This window comes from Theropithecus gelada, chromosome 17 (assembly GCF_003255815.1).
Source record: "Theropithecus gelada isolate Dixy chromosome 17, Tgel_1.0, whole genome shotgun sequence".
In the NCBI taxonomy this organism is placed as follows: Eukaryota; Metazoa; Chordata; class Mammalia; order Primates; family Cercopithecidae; genus Theropithecus; species Theropithecus gelada.
The window spans coordinates 41762107-41779821 of record NC_037685.1 but is presented as its reverse complement, the minus strand read 5'-3'; the positions used below and the strand labels follow the sequence as shown (position 1 = coordinate 41779821).

The 17715-nt window shown below is 39.1% G+C and overlaps 1 protein-coding gene across 1 annotated transcript in view; it reads left to right on the top strand.

Annotated features, from left to right (window-relative positions):
- CCDC168 (coiled-coil domain containing 168) overlaps positions 1–13409 on the top strand; it is a 29705-nt gene extending 16296 nt beyond the window's left edge. Inside the window, exon 5 of the mRNA XM_025364746.1 lies at positions 249–13409. Coding sequence (XP_025220531.1) covers positions 249–13328 — 13080 coding nt within the window. The 3' untranslated portion in view covers positions 13329–13409. The remainder of the gene's footprint in view (positions 1–248) is intronic.
- Positions 13410–17715: the final 4306 nt, after the last annotated feature.

Here is a 17715-nt window from a genome sequence, read left to right as displayed (position 1 = left end):
TATGCATAAATATGGAGCAATCACCTAGTACCTGGGATATATATGAACAATCTTCTGAAACAAGAAATTCCCTAAACAAAGCAAAAGTGAGGGAGAAGGAAGGGTATGGACAACAGGTTTTGTTTCAAACAGCTCCACAGGATATCCAGCCATCTGAGTTTGAAGCAAATCAAATGAGAGAGCCTGGTCCTTTCAAAACAGAAGCATCTTTAATCAATACAGTGTGTTCTAGGAACATCACTCCCGAGAAAACAGAAGCTGATTTAATAGATGAAGAAGCAAAGATAAATGTTGCAGAAGAGTTTAATCAAGAATCTGTTTTTTTCTCTAAGATACATCTACTTCAAATTGAAAACAAGAAAGAATCTAAAACTGCAGACTGGAAAACAAGGGCAGATCCCAAGACACTTGCCCTGCAAAAGAAACAGCAAGAGCTGTGTGTCTCAGGAATTCTCTGGAGTTATCCTAATCCCTACACATCTATTTTTCCTAAAATCATAAGACATAAAGATAAGGCAAAGACAGCTGATGTGGAAAGTACTATGCATACCAAACAGATAAAATTGAAGGCAAAGAGAATACCAGTTTCCCAGCTGCTTGAATATGGTACTGCAAGTAATAAAAAAGAACTGAGAGGTAACATCCAGCAGCAGAAGTCATTCCAGCTGAGTAAAAATGCAGTACATCGAGTTCTAAAGGCTGTTTATGACTCTGGATACTATGTGTCTAGCATTAAAAAGCTTACAAAAGTAAAAATGGAGAAAGACGAGTCAAAAGACAGGGCATGCATTCTTCCACAGCCAAAGCTGGAGAACCCGCTACAAGAAATGCAAAGGTCATTGTCGGGATGTACTGATATGTCCAACATTCTCAGAAAACAGGAACAAGATATTAGAGAAAAGGAACAAAAACACCAAAGCATTTCAGAAGACATATCCCAATACTATATTGGACCGTTAAGGATTAGTTCACAACAAATCAATTACAGTGGTTTTGACGCCCCACGAGTTAGAACAGATGAAGAACTTGAATTCTTCATTGCACAAAGAACAAAGGAAAAAGATGTGGGCATTGCCAAACATTCAGTTTCAATTCCATGGGAGAGAGAAGAATCAAAGAGACTAGATATTCCACTAAACTCAAAAGGACAGAATATATTTTTTACAGAGTTGGATGCTTCTCAACAAAAGACTTGCCAGGAGCAAGAATTGCTGAAACAAGAAGATATTTCTATGACAAACCTGGAATCTATGGCCTGCCCCATTATGGAACCTCTTCATTTGGAAAACACAGGAAAGGTAGCTGAGGAAGAGGATGTGTACATTAACAGAAAAAATAGTTCACATGTACTGGAAAGAGAAGGATTAAAGGAAACTGCTATCTTTGTAGGTTCTAAAGGACAGAAATTTCTTTATACGAATTCAGAGGTCCAGAACAAAGTGCCTGCAGTGCAGAAAGAACAGGTGAATCCAGATCATGTTCCTGAAAGTATTCTGGATTCTGAATCTTTCCTCAATAAAGACCCTCTTCACTTAAAACAGACAGTGAATACAACAAGAAAAGAACACGTTACCATCTCTGAAAGTTTCAATGAAAATCTCTGGGGAAAAGAGCAATCAAATTTGGATATTACATTAAAATCAAATAGACAGAAAATTGACTTTTCAAAAACATTGAGGATGAAGCATCTAAGTAATTGTTATCAGAATAAAGAGAATATTCTGGAATCCATTTTCCCTTGCATATTACATCACCTTCATATTGAAAATCACAAGAAAGAAGACTCAGTAGAAGAAATCATGAGTTCAAAAGTTTTAAGCCCAATGGTAGAAAAAGCATCACACAAAGTAGGTATTCTGGTGGATCAACCTCCATGTTCAGAAGGAATAAATCTGCATATTAAAAGAAGAAAAGAACATCTACAAGAAAGTACACACGAAGCTTTTCCAGCATCTGTTTCTCACTCTCTAACGGACATACTTCAGATTAAGTCACCAAAGGTAAAGAAAGCATTAAAGGCAGTTGATAGTTTAGGGTACCACACTTCAAATACAAAAGGAATTGGCTTGCTTTTTCCAAGACAGGCAGAGGAGGAAGAAAAATGTACATACGAGGCTCTTCCAAAGCCTGCATCTCACTCCAAAACAGATCTATTTCAGTTCAATACATCTATGCAACAAGAGAAATTAGATGCTATGGATATTCCACATTATGACTATTTAATTTCACAGACTAGAGGAGCAGTAAAACAAATGGATGTCATAGTTGGATATACTCAAAACAGTAAAGAAAGACAAGCCTTACTCAAAACAGGCCAAAAATGGCAGTACCTACCAATTTCCTGTGAGAACTTTTGGGAGCATATATCTTATCCTCAAAAGTATCCTTGTCTCCTGCAACATTTAATGCCTCAGGAAAAGGAAACATTATCAGAAGGAGGTAATTTATCAAGCCGGACACCAGGACTAGACTTGTTTTCTGAAGATCAACTAAGCACTATAACTAAGAATGGACTAGAATGGATTATGCCCTTGAGTACTCCAAGGCAGATGAAAAAACAAGATACAATGCTGCTCTTAGGATCATACCATAAAACTATAAAATATCCAAGTCTCTTATTTCCAAAAGGAATGAAATCATCAGATGGGGTACAGGTCTTTGATTTAATATCAAATAATAGCTCACCCAAGTTAAGACTTGGGAAGAAGATAGAAACACATAAGGCAAATGAAAAGGTACAAAAAGAACTATGTCTGCCTGTAACATTACATTCTCTTTCTGCATCCATGCCTGTTTTGCAAGAAAGTAAAGGACAGAAGGATAGTATAAAACAAGTTATTAGGAAAGGCGTGATATGCCACAAAAGAAGAACTTCAAAACTGAAGAAATCAGTATTTTCACATATACTCAATACCAGTGACTGTGGTGCCCCAAGTAACAGACTAGAAATGCAGTGGAACGTGACAGAGAAAACGGTCAATGTGAAACATAGAATGAGTGAACTAGATTTGGTTGCAGCAAAAATATGTGAGTCTATTCTTTCTTTACCTCACTTCAAATTGAATAAAGACACAATTGATGGGGTGATTTCAAGTAATGTTAAAAGGACAAAACAACATATATCACAGGGAGAGAAGAAGGATAGAGTGAAAGCAATGGATGTGAAAAGAATAAAAAGCCCTAACATCATTTTGAAGCCAAGGAAGTCATCACTGCCACATATACTCAGTATTAAGGTATTTCCTTTGCTGTTGGACATTATAAAACAAGAGGGCAAGATGCAAGAAGGTAAAGGTAAATCAAGTATGAAACTGACAAACTTGTGTACTTCTTTACCATCTCTATCACATAGTAATTCAAATTCAAGAACAAAAGCAGGTAAAGGTAAGTTAGGAATTCTAAAGGGCTGCCTTCCACCACTAAAGCTCCAGGCATCATCAAATGTCAGACTAGTATCATTTGCAGAGTCAGTTAATAGAGAGAGTTTAAGTAATGTAATAGAATCAAAATGTTTTCCACAGAAAAAGAAGGCAGATGGAGAAAATATAGTAGATGTGAAAGACATAATGGGCCTCATATGTATCACTTTGAAAGGAAATAAATCACCTTTTAAACATTTACTGCATGGAAAGGAACCACAATGGAGCAATAAAAAACCAGAGAAAATTATGCAGGAAGATGAAAGTAATCTAAATGTAGTTCAGAATAAACTCTGTGCTTCTATTCTTTCTCCACTTCACTTGGAATGGAATCCCAGAATAAAAGAGGTGTACATGAGAAGAATAACAAGATTCTGTCTTTCATTATCAACACACCAGGAATTATCAGATACAATGGAAAAATGTGAGCAGCCAATTGATGATAGTTTAAGCAGTATCAAAAAAGCAAAACATATGCCACAGAAAGACAAAGACAGAGTGGAAAAGGCTTTGGAAAAAAACATGCATTCCAAAAGAATGGCTCTTGAGGTGAAGCAGCCTTCAGTATTCCAAGAATTAGTGTTGAACATCAAAGAAAAAGGGGGAAAGATTCAGAAAGATAAACAAGTTGAGATTTGGAACAAACCTTTTGCTTCCATCTCTTTTCCACCTTACTCTAAAGTGGGCACAATTAAAGGAGAGGAAGCCGTGGAAATAAAAATGAGATCCTCTTTTTCACAACCAAATCTCCAAGAGTCATCAGATACAGAGAAAATAGCATATGAAAAGTGCATTTCTGATAATATCTCAAACCATGTAAAAAAGGCCCTAGAACCTATACTACAAAAAGAACAGGAGAGGCAAAACATGGAAAAAAATAGGCCTTTGAAGAAAATGAAATCATCAGTTTCACAGGGAATTCAGTTGGACATCAAAGAGCAAGAGAAAAAGATAGAACATATTAAAGGTGAAACAAGTGTGCTTCTGATGAATGCCTGCACTTCCATCCCCTCTCCTTCTCATTTACAACTGGAAACAAGGAGAGAAAAAGCAGAGCATGTCACTGAAATAACAAGATACTGTCTTCCAGAACTATCACACCAAAAATCATCAGAGGCAGGGGAAAAAGCAGATGGACTGGCCAGTAAGGGTGATATCACAATCGAAGTACAAAAGGCAAAAGATTACACGCAACAGAAAGAAAAAGATGAAGTAAAAATATCTGCTAAGAAAGACATAATGCATCCAGAAGACAAAGGTCTGAAAGGAAAGAAGGCACTTTCACAAGACCTACCACTGAATACTAAAGAGCCAGGGAAAATGGATCAAGAAGCTCAGGAGCAAGGGAAAGAGGACAGAGAAGGTGAGGAGCAAGGAAAAGAGGACAGAAGAGGTGCAGGACAAGAAAAGGTTGATAGGGAAGACACAGAGCAAGGGAAAATGGATCACAAAGTTGAAGAGCAACAGAAAGCAGATGGAGTAGGCATAGAACAAGGGAAAATGCACGGAGACAAGAGTGAACAGGAAACAGTTCTGTTCCTATATTTGCCTTTCAATTCTTCTCTAACCCATTATAAGTTGGACACAAGAATAGAAGGAGAGAGAGACCAACGAGGAATAATCAGACCTGGTATTTCACAACTAAGGCCTCAGAAATCATCAGAGACCGAGAAAAAAGCAAATGGAGTGCCTAGTGAGGGTGATATCACAAGTGAAGTACAAAAAGCAAAAGATTACATGCAACAGAAAGAAGAGGATGAAGTAAAAACATCAGCTGAGAAAGACTTAATGCATCCAAAAGACAAAGATCTGAAAGGAAAGAAGGCACTTTCACAGAACCCACTATTGAATCCTAAAGAGCCAGGGAAAAGGGATGGAGAAGGCCAGGAGCAAGGGAAAGAAGACAGAGAAGGTGAGGAGCAAAGGAAAAGGGATGGAGAAGTTGAAGGGCAACAGCAAGCAGATGGAATAGGCACAGAGCAAGGGAAAAGGGATGGACACAAGAGTAAACAGGAAATAGTTCTGTTCCCATATTTGCCGTCTGAGTCTTCTCTAACTCGTTATGAATTGAACACAAGAAAAGAAGGAGAGAAAGACTTACAAGGAATAATAAAATCTGCTGCTTTGCAACTAAGGCAGCAGAAATCATTTGATGCAGGGAAAATAGCACATACAAACTCATTTGGGGTGGATAGCTCAAATGATGTAAAAACAGTACAAGAATACAAGCCACAGAAAGAAGCAGATAGAGGAGAAATAGTAAGTGTGGATTATATAATGCAACCTGAAGGCACAATTTTTGAGGCAGAGCAATTATCACTTCCACACACACTCAATATTCCTGGCAGCAGTGGCTCCAAAACTAGAGAAGTACCAACAAACATAAAAGAAAAATTGAGACATGTACAGGAAAGAAAAAGTGAGCTAGATGAGTTTCTGACAATACCTCCTCTACCTCACTGTAAATTAGACAAAGGAACAGCAGGCAAAAAAGAGGAACAAGGAGTAACAAGATCTTTTCTTCCACCCTCATGGCACATAGAATCATCAGATACAGGGAAATTAAAATATACTTTGTTGTATTTGAATGATACCACAGATGATTCAAAAAGAACAAAATACATGGCCCAGATCCAAAATGATAAAGCAAATATTTCAGAGAAAAGTGTAATGCATCTCAAGTACATAGCTGTGAAGGCAGAGAAATCATCCCTTTCCCATATACTAAAAACGAAGGAACTGCAGGTGACCATCAGTAAACAAGGGGAAAAGGCACAAGAAAGTGAGGTGGAAATAGTTGTGCTTCTGAACAAAACTTGTCCTTCTGTCACTTCTTCAGCTTTCCTTGAGTTAGACTCAATAAAAGAAGAGGAAGGCGAACCAGGAATAACAAGAAGCTTTATGCAACCTCTTGAGATCCAGGAATCATTGCCTTCAGGGCAAACAGCACCTACAAAGCCAACAGAGAGCCTTGTAAAGAAAGGGAAACAACTTCTCCCACAGAAAGAAGACAGAGTACAAACAGTATCCACGCATGGCCTGACGCACCCCAGTGATGCTGTTTTCAAGGTGAAGACATCAGTACCTCCACTAGTGTTCAGCATCACTGAGCACAGTCCTCTGAGCAAGAGAAAGGAGCCACAGTGGGGCATGAAAGAGAGAGCAGGACAGAAGCGGGACAGGACAGGATGTCCTCACATGATTCTGGCAAAAATTCATCTGTTCATGCCTTCTCTCTCTCGCCATAGATTCTCTCCTTCACAACTAAAGCTTCCTATATCATCAGGTGCAGGAAAAAGCAGATGTGCAAATTCAAATGAAGGTATTAGCTCAAATGAAGTAATACTAAAAGCAAATCAACAAATGCCATATAAAGAGGCAAAGGACAGAGTAAAAATAGAAGGCAGGGAAGGTAGAATACTCCCCAAAAGGGTACATTTGAAACCAGAGGCATCCCCACTTGCACTTCTATGCAATAGAAAGAACTGCCCTTTGAATATTGAAGAGCAAGGGGAAGGAGTACAGGAAAGCAAAAAGGAACCTGGAGTGGTTCCAAGGAAACCTTCTCCTTCATTGCCTCCTCCTCCATTTTACCTGAATTGTGACACTAGAAGGAATGAAAAGGAAGGCACATTAGGAAAAACACAATTCAGTTTCCCACCACTCAAGATTCAGGATTCATCAGATTCAGGCAAAAAAGCATACGCTGAGTCACTGCATGGTTACACGTTAAGCAACTCAAAAGGACCAGTACAACCCATAGCACAGGAAGAAGAGAAAGGTGAACTCAGAATAGATACGGAAGACAAAATACTCCCCAAATGTACGGACCTGAAGGCAAAGCAATTACTACTCTCAGAGAAACTCAGTACCGAAAAATTGCAGTGGAAAAGTAAAGAACAAAAAAGAAACATTCAGCAAGATAAAAATAAACAAGTTATGGGTCTGACAAGCATGAATACTTCTTTACTTACTCCACCTTATCTTAAGTTTGATACAATAGAAGGAGAAGAGAACATGGTAAGAATTACAAAAGTATCTCTCCCACAGTCATGGTCCAAGGACTCATCAGATGCAGGGAGAATAGCATGTCCAGAAGCAACCCATGGAGAACTTTCAAGTAATGTAAAGCAATTAAAAGCACACCTGCTACGGAAAGAAGAGAAGGATAGAGAAAAAGTTGTGGATACGACCAGTGTACTGGATCCCAACAAAATGTATTTGAAGGCAAAGAAATTGCCTGTCTTACATACACACAGTTCAAGTGATCTTCAGTGGAAAACTAGAGAGCAAGAGGAGGAAAAGATCCAGAAAGTTAAAAGTGGGCCAGGTGTCTTGTTGTCTAAGAGTCCTTCTAGATCCTCCCCACTTCACCTTAACATGAGTGCTGGGTTCCAGGAGGAAAGCATACCGATATTAACAAGATCCTCTTTTCCCCTAGTAAAACTCCAGGTATCACCAGATACTGAGGGAGGCACATATATAAGGCCAATTGCTAGTGGTATTTTAATCTTTCTACAAAAAGGAAAATATGTGTTGCAGAACAAGGAAGAGGAGGATGTGCAGGTAAACATCGTAATATTCCCCAAACATCAGGAAGAGAAGACGCAGGAATGTGAAGCTGAACCAGGTGCGGTTCTGACCAAATCCACTTCATTGCCAACCCTATCTCAACTGGAATTGGATAAAGAAACACATTTAGATAATGAAATGCTACGGCTTAAAAGACCTATTTTGCAGAGAATATCACACATAGGGGAGACTGTACATAGAGAGTCCATTGTTGGTGATATCTCAAAAGATGTTAAAAATGAAAAGCAACATATCCCTCAAAAAGAAGAGAAGAACCAAGAAAAAATAATCGACATGAGAGGCACAGATATAACTTTGAAGTCAAAGAAGTCACCTCGTTCCTGTATGCTCCACAGAACAGAACTGCACGTGAACTTTGGAGGGCAAGGACGAAAGGAACATGAAGGTCAAGATAAACCACCAGGTGTGATTCAAAGAAAACACTGCATACTCCTTTCCAAACCATTACCATCTAACCTTAAACTGGGGAGAGCTACGCATGCAGATGAAGAAAGGCTTGGAGGTAAGACATCCTTTTTACTTCCACTAATGCCATCAGCATTACCAGATACAGAGAAAACAGCAGATGCAGAGGCAAGGAGTGGTGATGTAAGAAAAGGAAAACCACATAGGTCACAGAAAGAAAACAGGCATGAAGTGAAAAGGATAGATATGAGGGTCAGGATACACTGCCAAGAGCCAAGGATTTCACCAATGTCACATATCCTTAATGCAAAGGAATTAGTGTTGAATATTAACAAACTGGAGAAAAAAGTACACAAAGATAAAGATGAAGCATGTGTGGTTCTGTCAAGGACTTTTCTTTCTGTATTATCAGCACCTCCTCTTTATCTGGATTCGGGGAACAAAATAGACAAAGACACACCAGGAATTACAGGATCATCTTGTCCACAGCGAAATCTCCAGGTACCCTCAAATACCCAGAAAATAGCAACTAGAGACTCAGTTGAAGGTGATGATAAAAACATTGTTAAGCAAACAGAACAGTATGTGCCCCGCCCAGAGGCAGAGCAACAGTGGACGGCAAACTTCATGATCAGCATCCAGCAAAGGAACGAACCTTCACGAGTCAGGTCAGAAGGAGATTTGAATCGGTTAGTTTTAAATTCAGAGGATGAGGACATTTATTTCACAGGGTTTGGTACCATAAGAAGTGGGAAAAGGCTAGAACGGCTCTTTACAGGGAAAAAGACTCAGCAAGAAACTGAAATAATGGATAACTTAAACCATAAAATCAGTCCTAAGGTTTCAGTCTCACTGCTAAGGAAAATATCTGAGGAACTGTATGTCACATTTGGCACCCCTACAAGTTCAAAAGGATTTTCTGTTTCAGAGAGAGATGCTCACCAGCAAGAAACTTCATCAAAACTATCTCCAGAACTTGCAGGTTCATGTAAATTTGATAAGCCAGGGAAAGATGTACAAAGTAATGAAAGAATCAGCAAAATGTTTTCTCCCAAAGTGTTAGCACCACAGACAAAGGGATCACTCAAAAAAATAAGTATCATCATCAGTTGGAATGCCCCCCAAAATATAGAAGAACAAGATATTGTCATGAAAAAGCAAGTGATCCAACGGTGTGAACGTGGACGCAAGACCAGGCCAAACACTATCCTTTCTCTTAAGTTTCCACTTCAAAGTGGAAAGCAGAAGACACTATCAGAAACAGATGTGGACAAGAAAACAACAGCACACCCCAGCCTACAGATGCTACCAGGAATACACATGGATATGACAGAGATTGACCGTGCAAAAGGGGGAAAGGAGCAGGCATTGCTCATTTCAAAACAAGAGGAAGGTGTTCTGGAATTGCTTCCAAAGTCCCTATTCCCTCCCTGGACTTTTCCATTTCAATCAGGAGAGCTGAAGGAAAAAGATCAAACAGACGCAAACACCAATATAAATCTAGAGCATAAAAGAATAGAAATGGACAATGGTACTACTGTGAATCAGAAAGAAGGGAAATTAAAAATAGGTGCAAACAGAGCTTTACATCTGGAAGAAGAGAAAACAGAGATGCACAAGGCCAGGACTGCCAATCTGGAGAAGAAGAGAGGAAGAATGGACACAAGCAGTAGTGCACACCTGCATCTTCCATCTCTAAAGGCAGAGGAATCTCAAATGAAGACTCAGGTCATCACTGAAAGGGAGAATAGCCACCTAACCATGCAAAAGCAGAAAAAAGAACTAGAAGCATCTAATGCAAAACAAAGCATTCAACTACAAAACTTATTTCAAAGAAATGTTCTGGATTCATTTTATTCATATGTTCCTCTTTCTCCCAAATGTAAAGACCAGAAAGGCAGATTAACAATAAGAGATCTGAAAAGAGAATTGAGCACCAAATATTTAACTATGAAAATCCAGAATCACGCAATTCCACAGATGCGTACTATCACAGGGCGTGGTACACCAAGCAATAGAAAGAAATTAGAGTATGATGTTAAGCTAAAGAACATGGTTTCGTGGAGTAAGGATATCTCAGGAATATTTATCAGAAGTCTTTCTATTTCCATGATGCGTTCACCTCACGCTGACTCTAAGACAAACCGAGAAAGAGAAAAGAGAATCTGTCTTTCTAAATTCCAGGAAAAATCACCAAACACCAAATTCCAGAAAATGTTTAAGAGAGACACTTTAACAATTGTAAAACGGGAACAGAATTTTACAAACACAGTTCCACAAGATCCCCAGCCCTTTGCAGTGGACAAACAACAAATGCAGAAACTTTCTAATGTCAAATCAGAAGCAAACCTCAGAAGTGAAATGAATAAAAAATACTTAAAGGCACAAACCAAAGAACAGATTGTTCCAGGGCATGATGTCTCAAGGATCATTAAAACACCAGAGTTACGTATCATCAAGCAGGAAGAAAAGATTCCAAAACGCGTTCTGACACCCACAGAGTGTCCATCTATGCTTGAAGATCCAAAGTTACCCAAGCAAAGGGATCAGAGTGAACCAGTATGGGATATGAGCACACAAAAGGTTCAGCAACAAAAAGCTTTCCCAGGAACTGTGCCCATACCGCCTCAAGTTAAAAGTAATGAAGTCAAAATAGTTGCAGACAGTACAAATGCAGAACATTTACTTCCCATTTGTGAAGCAACCAAAGATATCTCTCAATCCCAGGTTAAAAATATGATCCAAGACAAAGTTTCTTCTGATAAACTGGGTAACATACAAGCCTATAAGCCTGACGACTTGAAGTCACCACCTTTTCCAGAGGGTCCAGATACAATATCAACAGCAATATACCCCAAACTGCAGCACAAACCCCTTTTAGAACAGTTTACTCCCAAAGAAAGAAATAAGCTTACTAAACATTTAGAGTCAAAAGCACTTGAAATACAACTGAATCTGCTACCAGAGATGGCAAGAAAATCTTTACAAATGTTCAACTTTTATCCAAAAGGGACTATTTTAAAAGATAACAGTTGGAGGTTCTATTCGAGACATAAAACAGTGAGCTTTATGTCTCTAGAAGGGACTGATACCATAGAACCTAACTCAAAACATAAATACCAAAATGATTCCCCTCTTGTCAGCAATATGAAGACACTGACTGTTGATGTTTCAAGTGGTGGTGAGGAGACAATCACAAAGCCACAGAGTATTAATAAGCTAGAAAATAGAACATCTTCAGTGACTTCTGCTAGTGAGATGCTATTGCCTCATACCCTCCAAAAGCACTCAGTAAAAGAAAAAGGCAAACTCCTCATGCACTTTTCTGTGAAAACATTGGAGATACAAATGAAAGCCTTTCCCAGAATTGTAAGAGAATCTTATGCAATGACCAGTGCTCGTGAGAGAAAGAAACCCTTATCTAACTGTATTCATCCTGGTTTCACAGGACCAAAACGACAAAACAGAATATTGTTACTTTTTGAGGAAAAGTCTCTCCATCAAATAGATCTTGATTTACAATACAAATACCTTCGTTTTCTCCTAGGGCTTCCTGTTGGAAGTACGTTCCCTGAGCCAAATTTACTTCCCAAACATAATAAGTTAAACACAATTGCAATGTGTAAAAAAGTAGATGCTGGTGGAGAAAGTGGTAGTCTTTCCATTGATACAGAACTGTTAGAACAACATATTTCTTTCAAAAAGCAAAGTCCCCATGAAAACTCATCACTCATCGGAAAATTCCCAGAGCCAACCCTTGTGTGTGCTTCTGACCGTGATCTGCACAGCCTGAGGAAGAAAGATCCTCAAGTTCTTTCAGGGTCAGAATTCCATGTGACTCCAGAAAAAAACAAACAATATCACGTATGGTTTCAAGAAAGGAATGCATATGAATCTGTTGATTTAAGGACCCAGAAAAATGCTACTGGTTCAGCTGTTTCACATGAAACTCAGATTTCTGAAGATTTTATTGATATTCAGACAGATATTGAGAGTCCAGCTGACTTGGACAAATGTTCATGTCTTGAAGTAAGTGAGAGTGAGGAATGTATGTTTCTGGAAGCCAACACTTATTTAAGTCAGGAATCAGAAAACATTCTATTTGAATTGCAGACAGGCATTCCTTTGGAAAATCTCTACAAAATCACAACTGATTTGAAATCATTTTACAGTGAAGATTCAGGTTCCCATTGTACTAGAGAGTGCAGAAAAGAAACCTTAATTATTACATCACCTTCCTGTAAGTCCCACAAAAGCAGGAAATACAGATCATCTTTCAAAATGAAATCTCCTGACTGGTTGTGTCATAGTTCATTAAATACTGTGGAAATTCAGTCTAGGTCATCTAGTGTATCATTCAGTGAAGAGAAACTTCCATGGACTAGCAAGAGCAGAACAAGTTACTCTTTAGCTTCCTTAACTGAATCAAATATTAAATTACATCTTGCAAAAAAACAAGGCACGTCTCACATGCACCCAGAAAGCAAAGAAAGAAAGAAGGCCAGATCTGATTTATTTAGGAAGAACAACAGTCATTGGGACCACAATTACAGTTATACACACAGTAAAGAGAAATGTGACAGGAAGAAGAGAGTGTATGATTATGACTCAGAAAGACTGGATTGTTTCCAAAGCAAACATAAATCAACATCAAAACCTCATCACAACGATATCAACTTCTATTCTGAAAGAAAACAAAACCAGCCCTTTTTTTTTGCCTGTGTACCAGCAGACTCACTGGAGGTTATACCCAAAACCATTCGCTGGACTATTCCCCCTGCAACCTTAAAGAAAAGAAACTTCAGAGTTCCCCTAGTGGCAAAGATTTCAAGTTCTTGGAATATATGGAGTTCCTCAAAAAAGTTGCTGGGGTCGCTCTCGGGGTCCCTTACTACAGTTTTTCGCAGCTGACATTACCATAGCTAAACTCCTCTGAAGTGGACAGCTGGTCGCTATTGTGATATTCTGTTAATAAAATCATATAATGTCCAATGGCTTCCTCGTGAAGTGTTTTTATATAAAGATAGAAAGTAATCCAATCTTCTAGTGATAGATTGAAATTTGTTATTTACCATTAACAATTTAGAAAGTCCAGGCACTTTTGCTGACTCTGGCAATTTTGCGTACCGTTTCATCAGGAACCACCAGACTTCACCAGAAACGGATACATCAGATATGGTAAGGTGCAAACCAATAGGTTGGGACTCATAAAATGTGTGACTTCACATAGAGATGTCCTTGCTGTTTGTGGTATCGGTATGAGTTTATACTGCACAAACACAAAAACTCTGGCGAACCCCATGTCATGCAATTCCCATCAAAAAAGAAAGACTAGTAAATGGATAGTGCATGCTCTGCTCTTTTGAGTATATTCTTGTCAGAAGGGAACATCCTTTTTGACTAGAAGTTGTAGAGAAAGATTAGCCGCTTATAATTGTACACACCTGATGAAAAGAAGCCTTTTTCTGCCGACTAGTTTCTCATATTGTGCATTTCAACCCGTTTCTCCTCTCTTTGCACAATCCTTTGGTCCTGGACACTGTAGGAGGCTTTCATGTTGGGATGTAGCCCCTGACTTTGCCCCCTTATTTCACCACCTAGGATATGTCCTTTAAAGTGGGCAGAAGGATTCCTGGAAGCTATTCCTACACTTTGATAGAAATATATATCAAAGTGAATGTCAATTGCACAAATATATAGCCCACTACATCTAGTCTAAATGCACCCTAACTCAACTTCCCCTAAATCTAATCCCCAAAATATTTGTAACCTATCCTATACTCACTGACTTGAAGTCAGACGTGATGGAGGGTAAGTCAAAATGGAAATAATATTTTTAACAAATTGCAGTAAGCCTATCTTACTTTTACAAATCTTTGGGGCCCTGAAGCTCAAGCTTTTTCAGTTTTTATAGTATATCTGCTTATGCAGATAGCATCAATTTATTATTTTCCATATTGTAAGCAACAAATTCAAAGTCTACCATATACCATGCCTTGTCCTGGATACTGAACATAACAAAAATTAACAAAGCACAATCTTTAATTTGTTTTAATTTTAATTTTTATGAATACAAAATGGCTGTACATATTTATGGGGTTTATGTGATATTTTGATACAAGCATACAATGTATAATGATCAAATCAGAGTAATTAGGGTATCTGTCACTCAAACATTTACTATTTTTTAAACTATCTTTTTTGAGACTAGGTCTCATTATGTTGCCCAGGCTGGTCTTGAACTCCTGGGCTTAAGCCAAGTAAGTGGGATTATAGGTGTGTGATACCGCACCTGGATTAACAAAGCATAATCTTTTTTTTTTTTTTTTTGAGATGGAGTCCCGATCTGTCGCCAGGCTGGAGTACAGTGGCGTGATCTCAGCTCACTGAAACCTCTGCCTCCCAGGTTCAAGCAATTCTCCTGCCTCAGCCTCCCGAGTAGCTGGGACTACAGGCATGCACCACCACACCCAGCTAATTTTTGTATTTTTAGTAGAGACGGCATTTCACCATGTTGGCCAGGATGGTCTCAATCTCTTGACTTCATGATCCACCCACCTCAGCCTCCCAAAGCGCTGGGATTATGGGTGTGAGCCACCGTGCATGGCCAGCACAATCTATTTTTTAATTTCCATTTTTATTTTAGATTCAGGGGTATACATGCAGGTTTTTTACAAGAGTATATTGCGTGGTACTGAAGTTTGGGCTTCTATTTATCCCATCACCCAGATAGTGAACATAGTACCAATAGGACTCCCTCCCTTCCTCCCTCATTTCTTTCTTTTGGGGTCCCCAGTGTCTATTGTTCCCATCTTCAGGTCCAAGTGAACCCAAGATTTAGCTCCCACTTATCAAGGAGAACATGTGATATTTGGTTGCCTGTTTCTCCATTGGTTAATTTAGGATAACTGCTTCTGTCTGCTTCTATGTTACTACAAAGGACATAATTTTGTTCTTTTTTGTGACTGCACAGTATTGCATGGTGTATATGTACCACATTTTTCTTTATCCAATCCACTGTTAATGGACACCTATGTTGATTCCATCTCTGCTACTGTGAATAGTGCTGTGATGAACATACGAGTACATGTCTTTTTGGAAGAATGATTTATTTTCCTTTGGGTATATACCCAGTAATGGGATTGCTGGGTCAAATGGTTGTTCTATTTTTGGTTCTCTGAGAGATCTTCTAACTGCTTTTCATAGTGGCTGAACTAATTTGCATTCCCACTAACAGTGTATAAATGTTCCTTTTTCTCTACAACCTCACCAACATCTATTATTTTTTGACTTTTTGATAATAGCCATTCTGACTGGTGTGAGATAGTAGTATCTCATTGTGCATTTCTCTGATGATTACTGATGTTGAGTATGTGTTCGTATGTTTGTTGGCTGCTTGTATGTCTCCTTTTGAGAAGTATCTGTTCATGTCCTTTACCCACTTTTTAATGGAGTCGCTTTTTCTTCTGGATTTATTTAGGTTCCTTATAAATTCTGGATATAAATTTTCTGTTGGATGCATGATTTGCAAATATTTTCTCTTTCTGTAGATTGTTTGTTTACTCTGTTGAGAGTTTCTTTTGCTGCAAAGCACAATCTTGACTTGCAAAACTCACAGTGTCAGGTCAGGGAAGGGAGACAGTCTCTTGAAAGGTTCCTAACACATATAGACACATAGACATATAAACAAACACCACCTGGTGGCATCTCATTTCCCCAGTACACATTCGTTTATTACTGGTATCTCTGCTGGCAAAAAGAAAGCAGTCCTGAGGCCACAATTATTTGGCCTAAGTCATCTATCAGGAATTACCTATTTGGAGTAGATGTTGACAAAACGATAAACGTCCAAGCCAAGTCTTCTGGTGACCCACATGTTCTGGCTTCTTTTAGAGATGTAAGACTCTGGGGGAGCCAAAAGGCACATGTTTGCTCTTGGCTTTAAATTCCCATATTATAACAAATGGTCATGGTGTAGCCATATGCTATTAAAACCAGGGAGAGATATTTAGGCTCAAGTTTTAAGGTAATGAGGGAACTTGGTGGGGTGGGGTGGAGAGAGTGTTTGTCATAAGCGATTTCCCTGCAAGATTTAGACTTTGGCAAGAGAATTTCTGAGTTTTACCGCATACAACTGCACTTTTCGGGGCCTTGACCCAGTATGTGGAAGAAAAAGAGAAAGCAACAGGAATTCATTTTTAAGTCAGAGGTTCCCACATTTTATCAATTACTGGTGCCCTTAACATCTCTAACTTTTCCACTGCACCTCTAGGTCAAAATAAATTGCTAATGATAGCACTAAAAGTAGCTTAGGTCTAAACAATTATTACTCATATCTTTTTTCTTTTTTGAGACGGAGTCTCGCTCTGTCACCCAGGCTGGCGTGATCTCGGCTCACTGCAGCCTCCACTCCCTGGTTCAAGCAATTCCCCTGCCTCAGCTTCCCGAGTAGCTGGGATTGCAGGCACCTGCGACCACGCCCAGCTAATTTTTTTGTATTTTTGGTAGAGCCTGGGTTTCACCATGTTGGCTCAACTGGTCTCAAACTCCTGACCTCAGACAATCCAACCACCTCAGCCTCCCAAACTGCTGGGTTTACAGGCATGAGCCACTGTGCCTGACCTTATTCATATCTTAACAACTTAGTTGTTGCTTAAAGAATAGTACATATAAGTTGAAATAAAAATATTTTTATTTCCTCTTCTTTTTCTTTTCTTTTGTTTTCTTTTTTGAGACTGAGTTTCACTCTGTCGCCAGGCTGGAGTTTAGTGGCGTGATCTCGGCTCACTGCAACCTCCACCTTCCAGGTTCAAGCGATTCTCCTGCCTCAGCCTCCCAAATAGCTGGGACTACAGGCACATGCCACCACGCCCAGCTAATTTTTGTATTTTTAGTAGAGACGGGGTTTCACCATGTTGGCCAGGATGGTCTCGATCTCTTGACCTCGTGATCTGCCTGCCTCGGCCTCCCAAAGTGCTGGGATTACAGGCCTGAGCCACCGCGCCTGGCCTATTTCATTCTTAACCACAATTACTGAGTGAGATGTGTGTGCCTGTTGGGCATGACATAACTCCTCAAACTTTGGAATTGGATGGAACACCACGCTGATTCTTGTGCGATACTTGCTTTTATTTCAGCAATGGCTGAAAACTCAGCTCGACAAAGAAAGTATGTAATGGAAAGGGATGTAAGTACCATGCAATTATAAAACTGTGAACTCTCTTGAGCTAATAATTCATACAGTGTCCAACAGATGCCGCTATGTTCACAGCTCAAAAATGCTCCATGTCACTGCAAA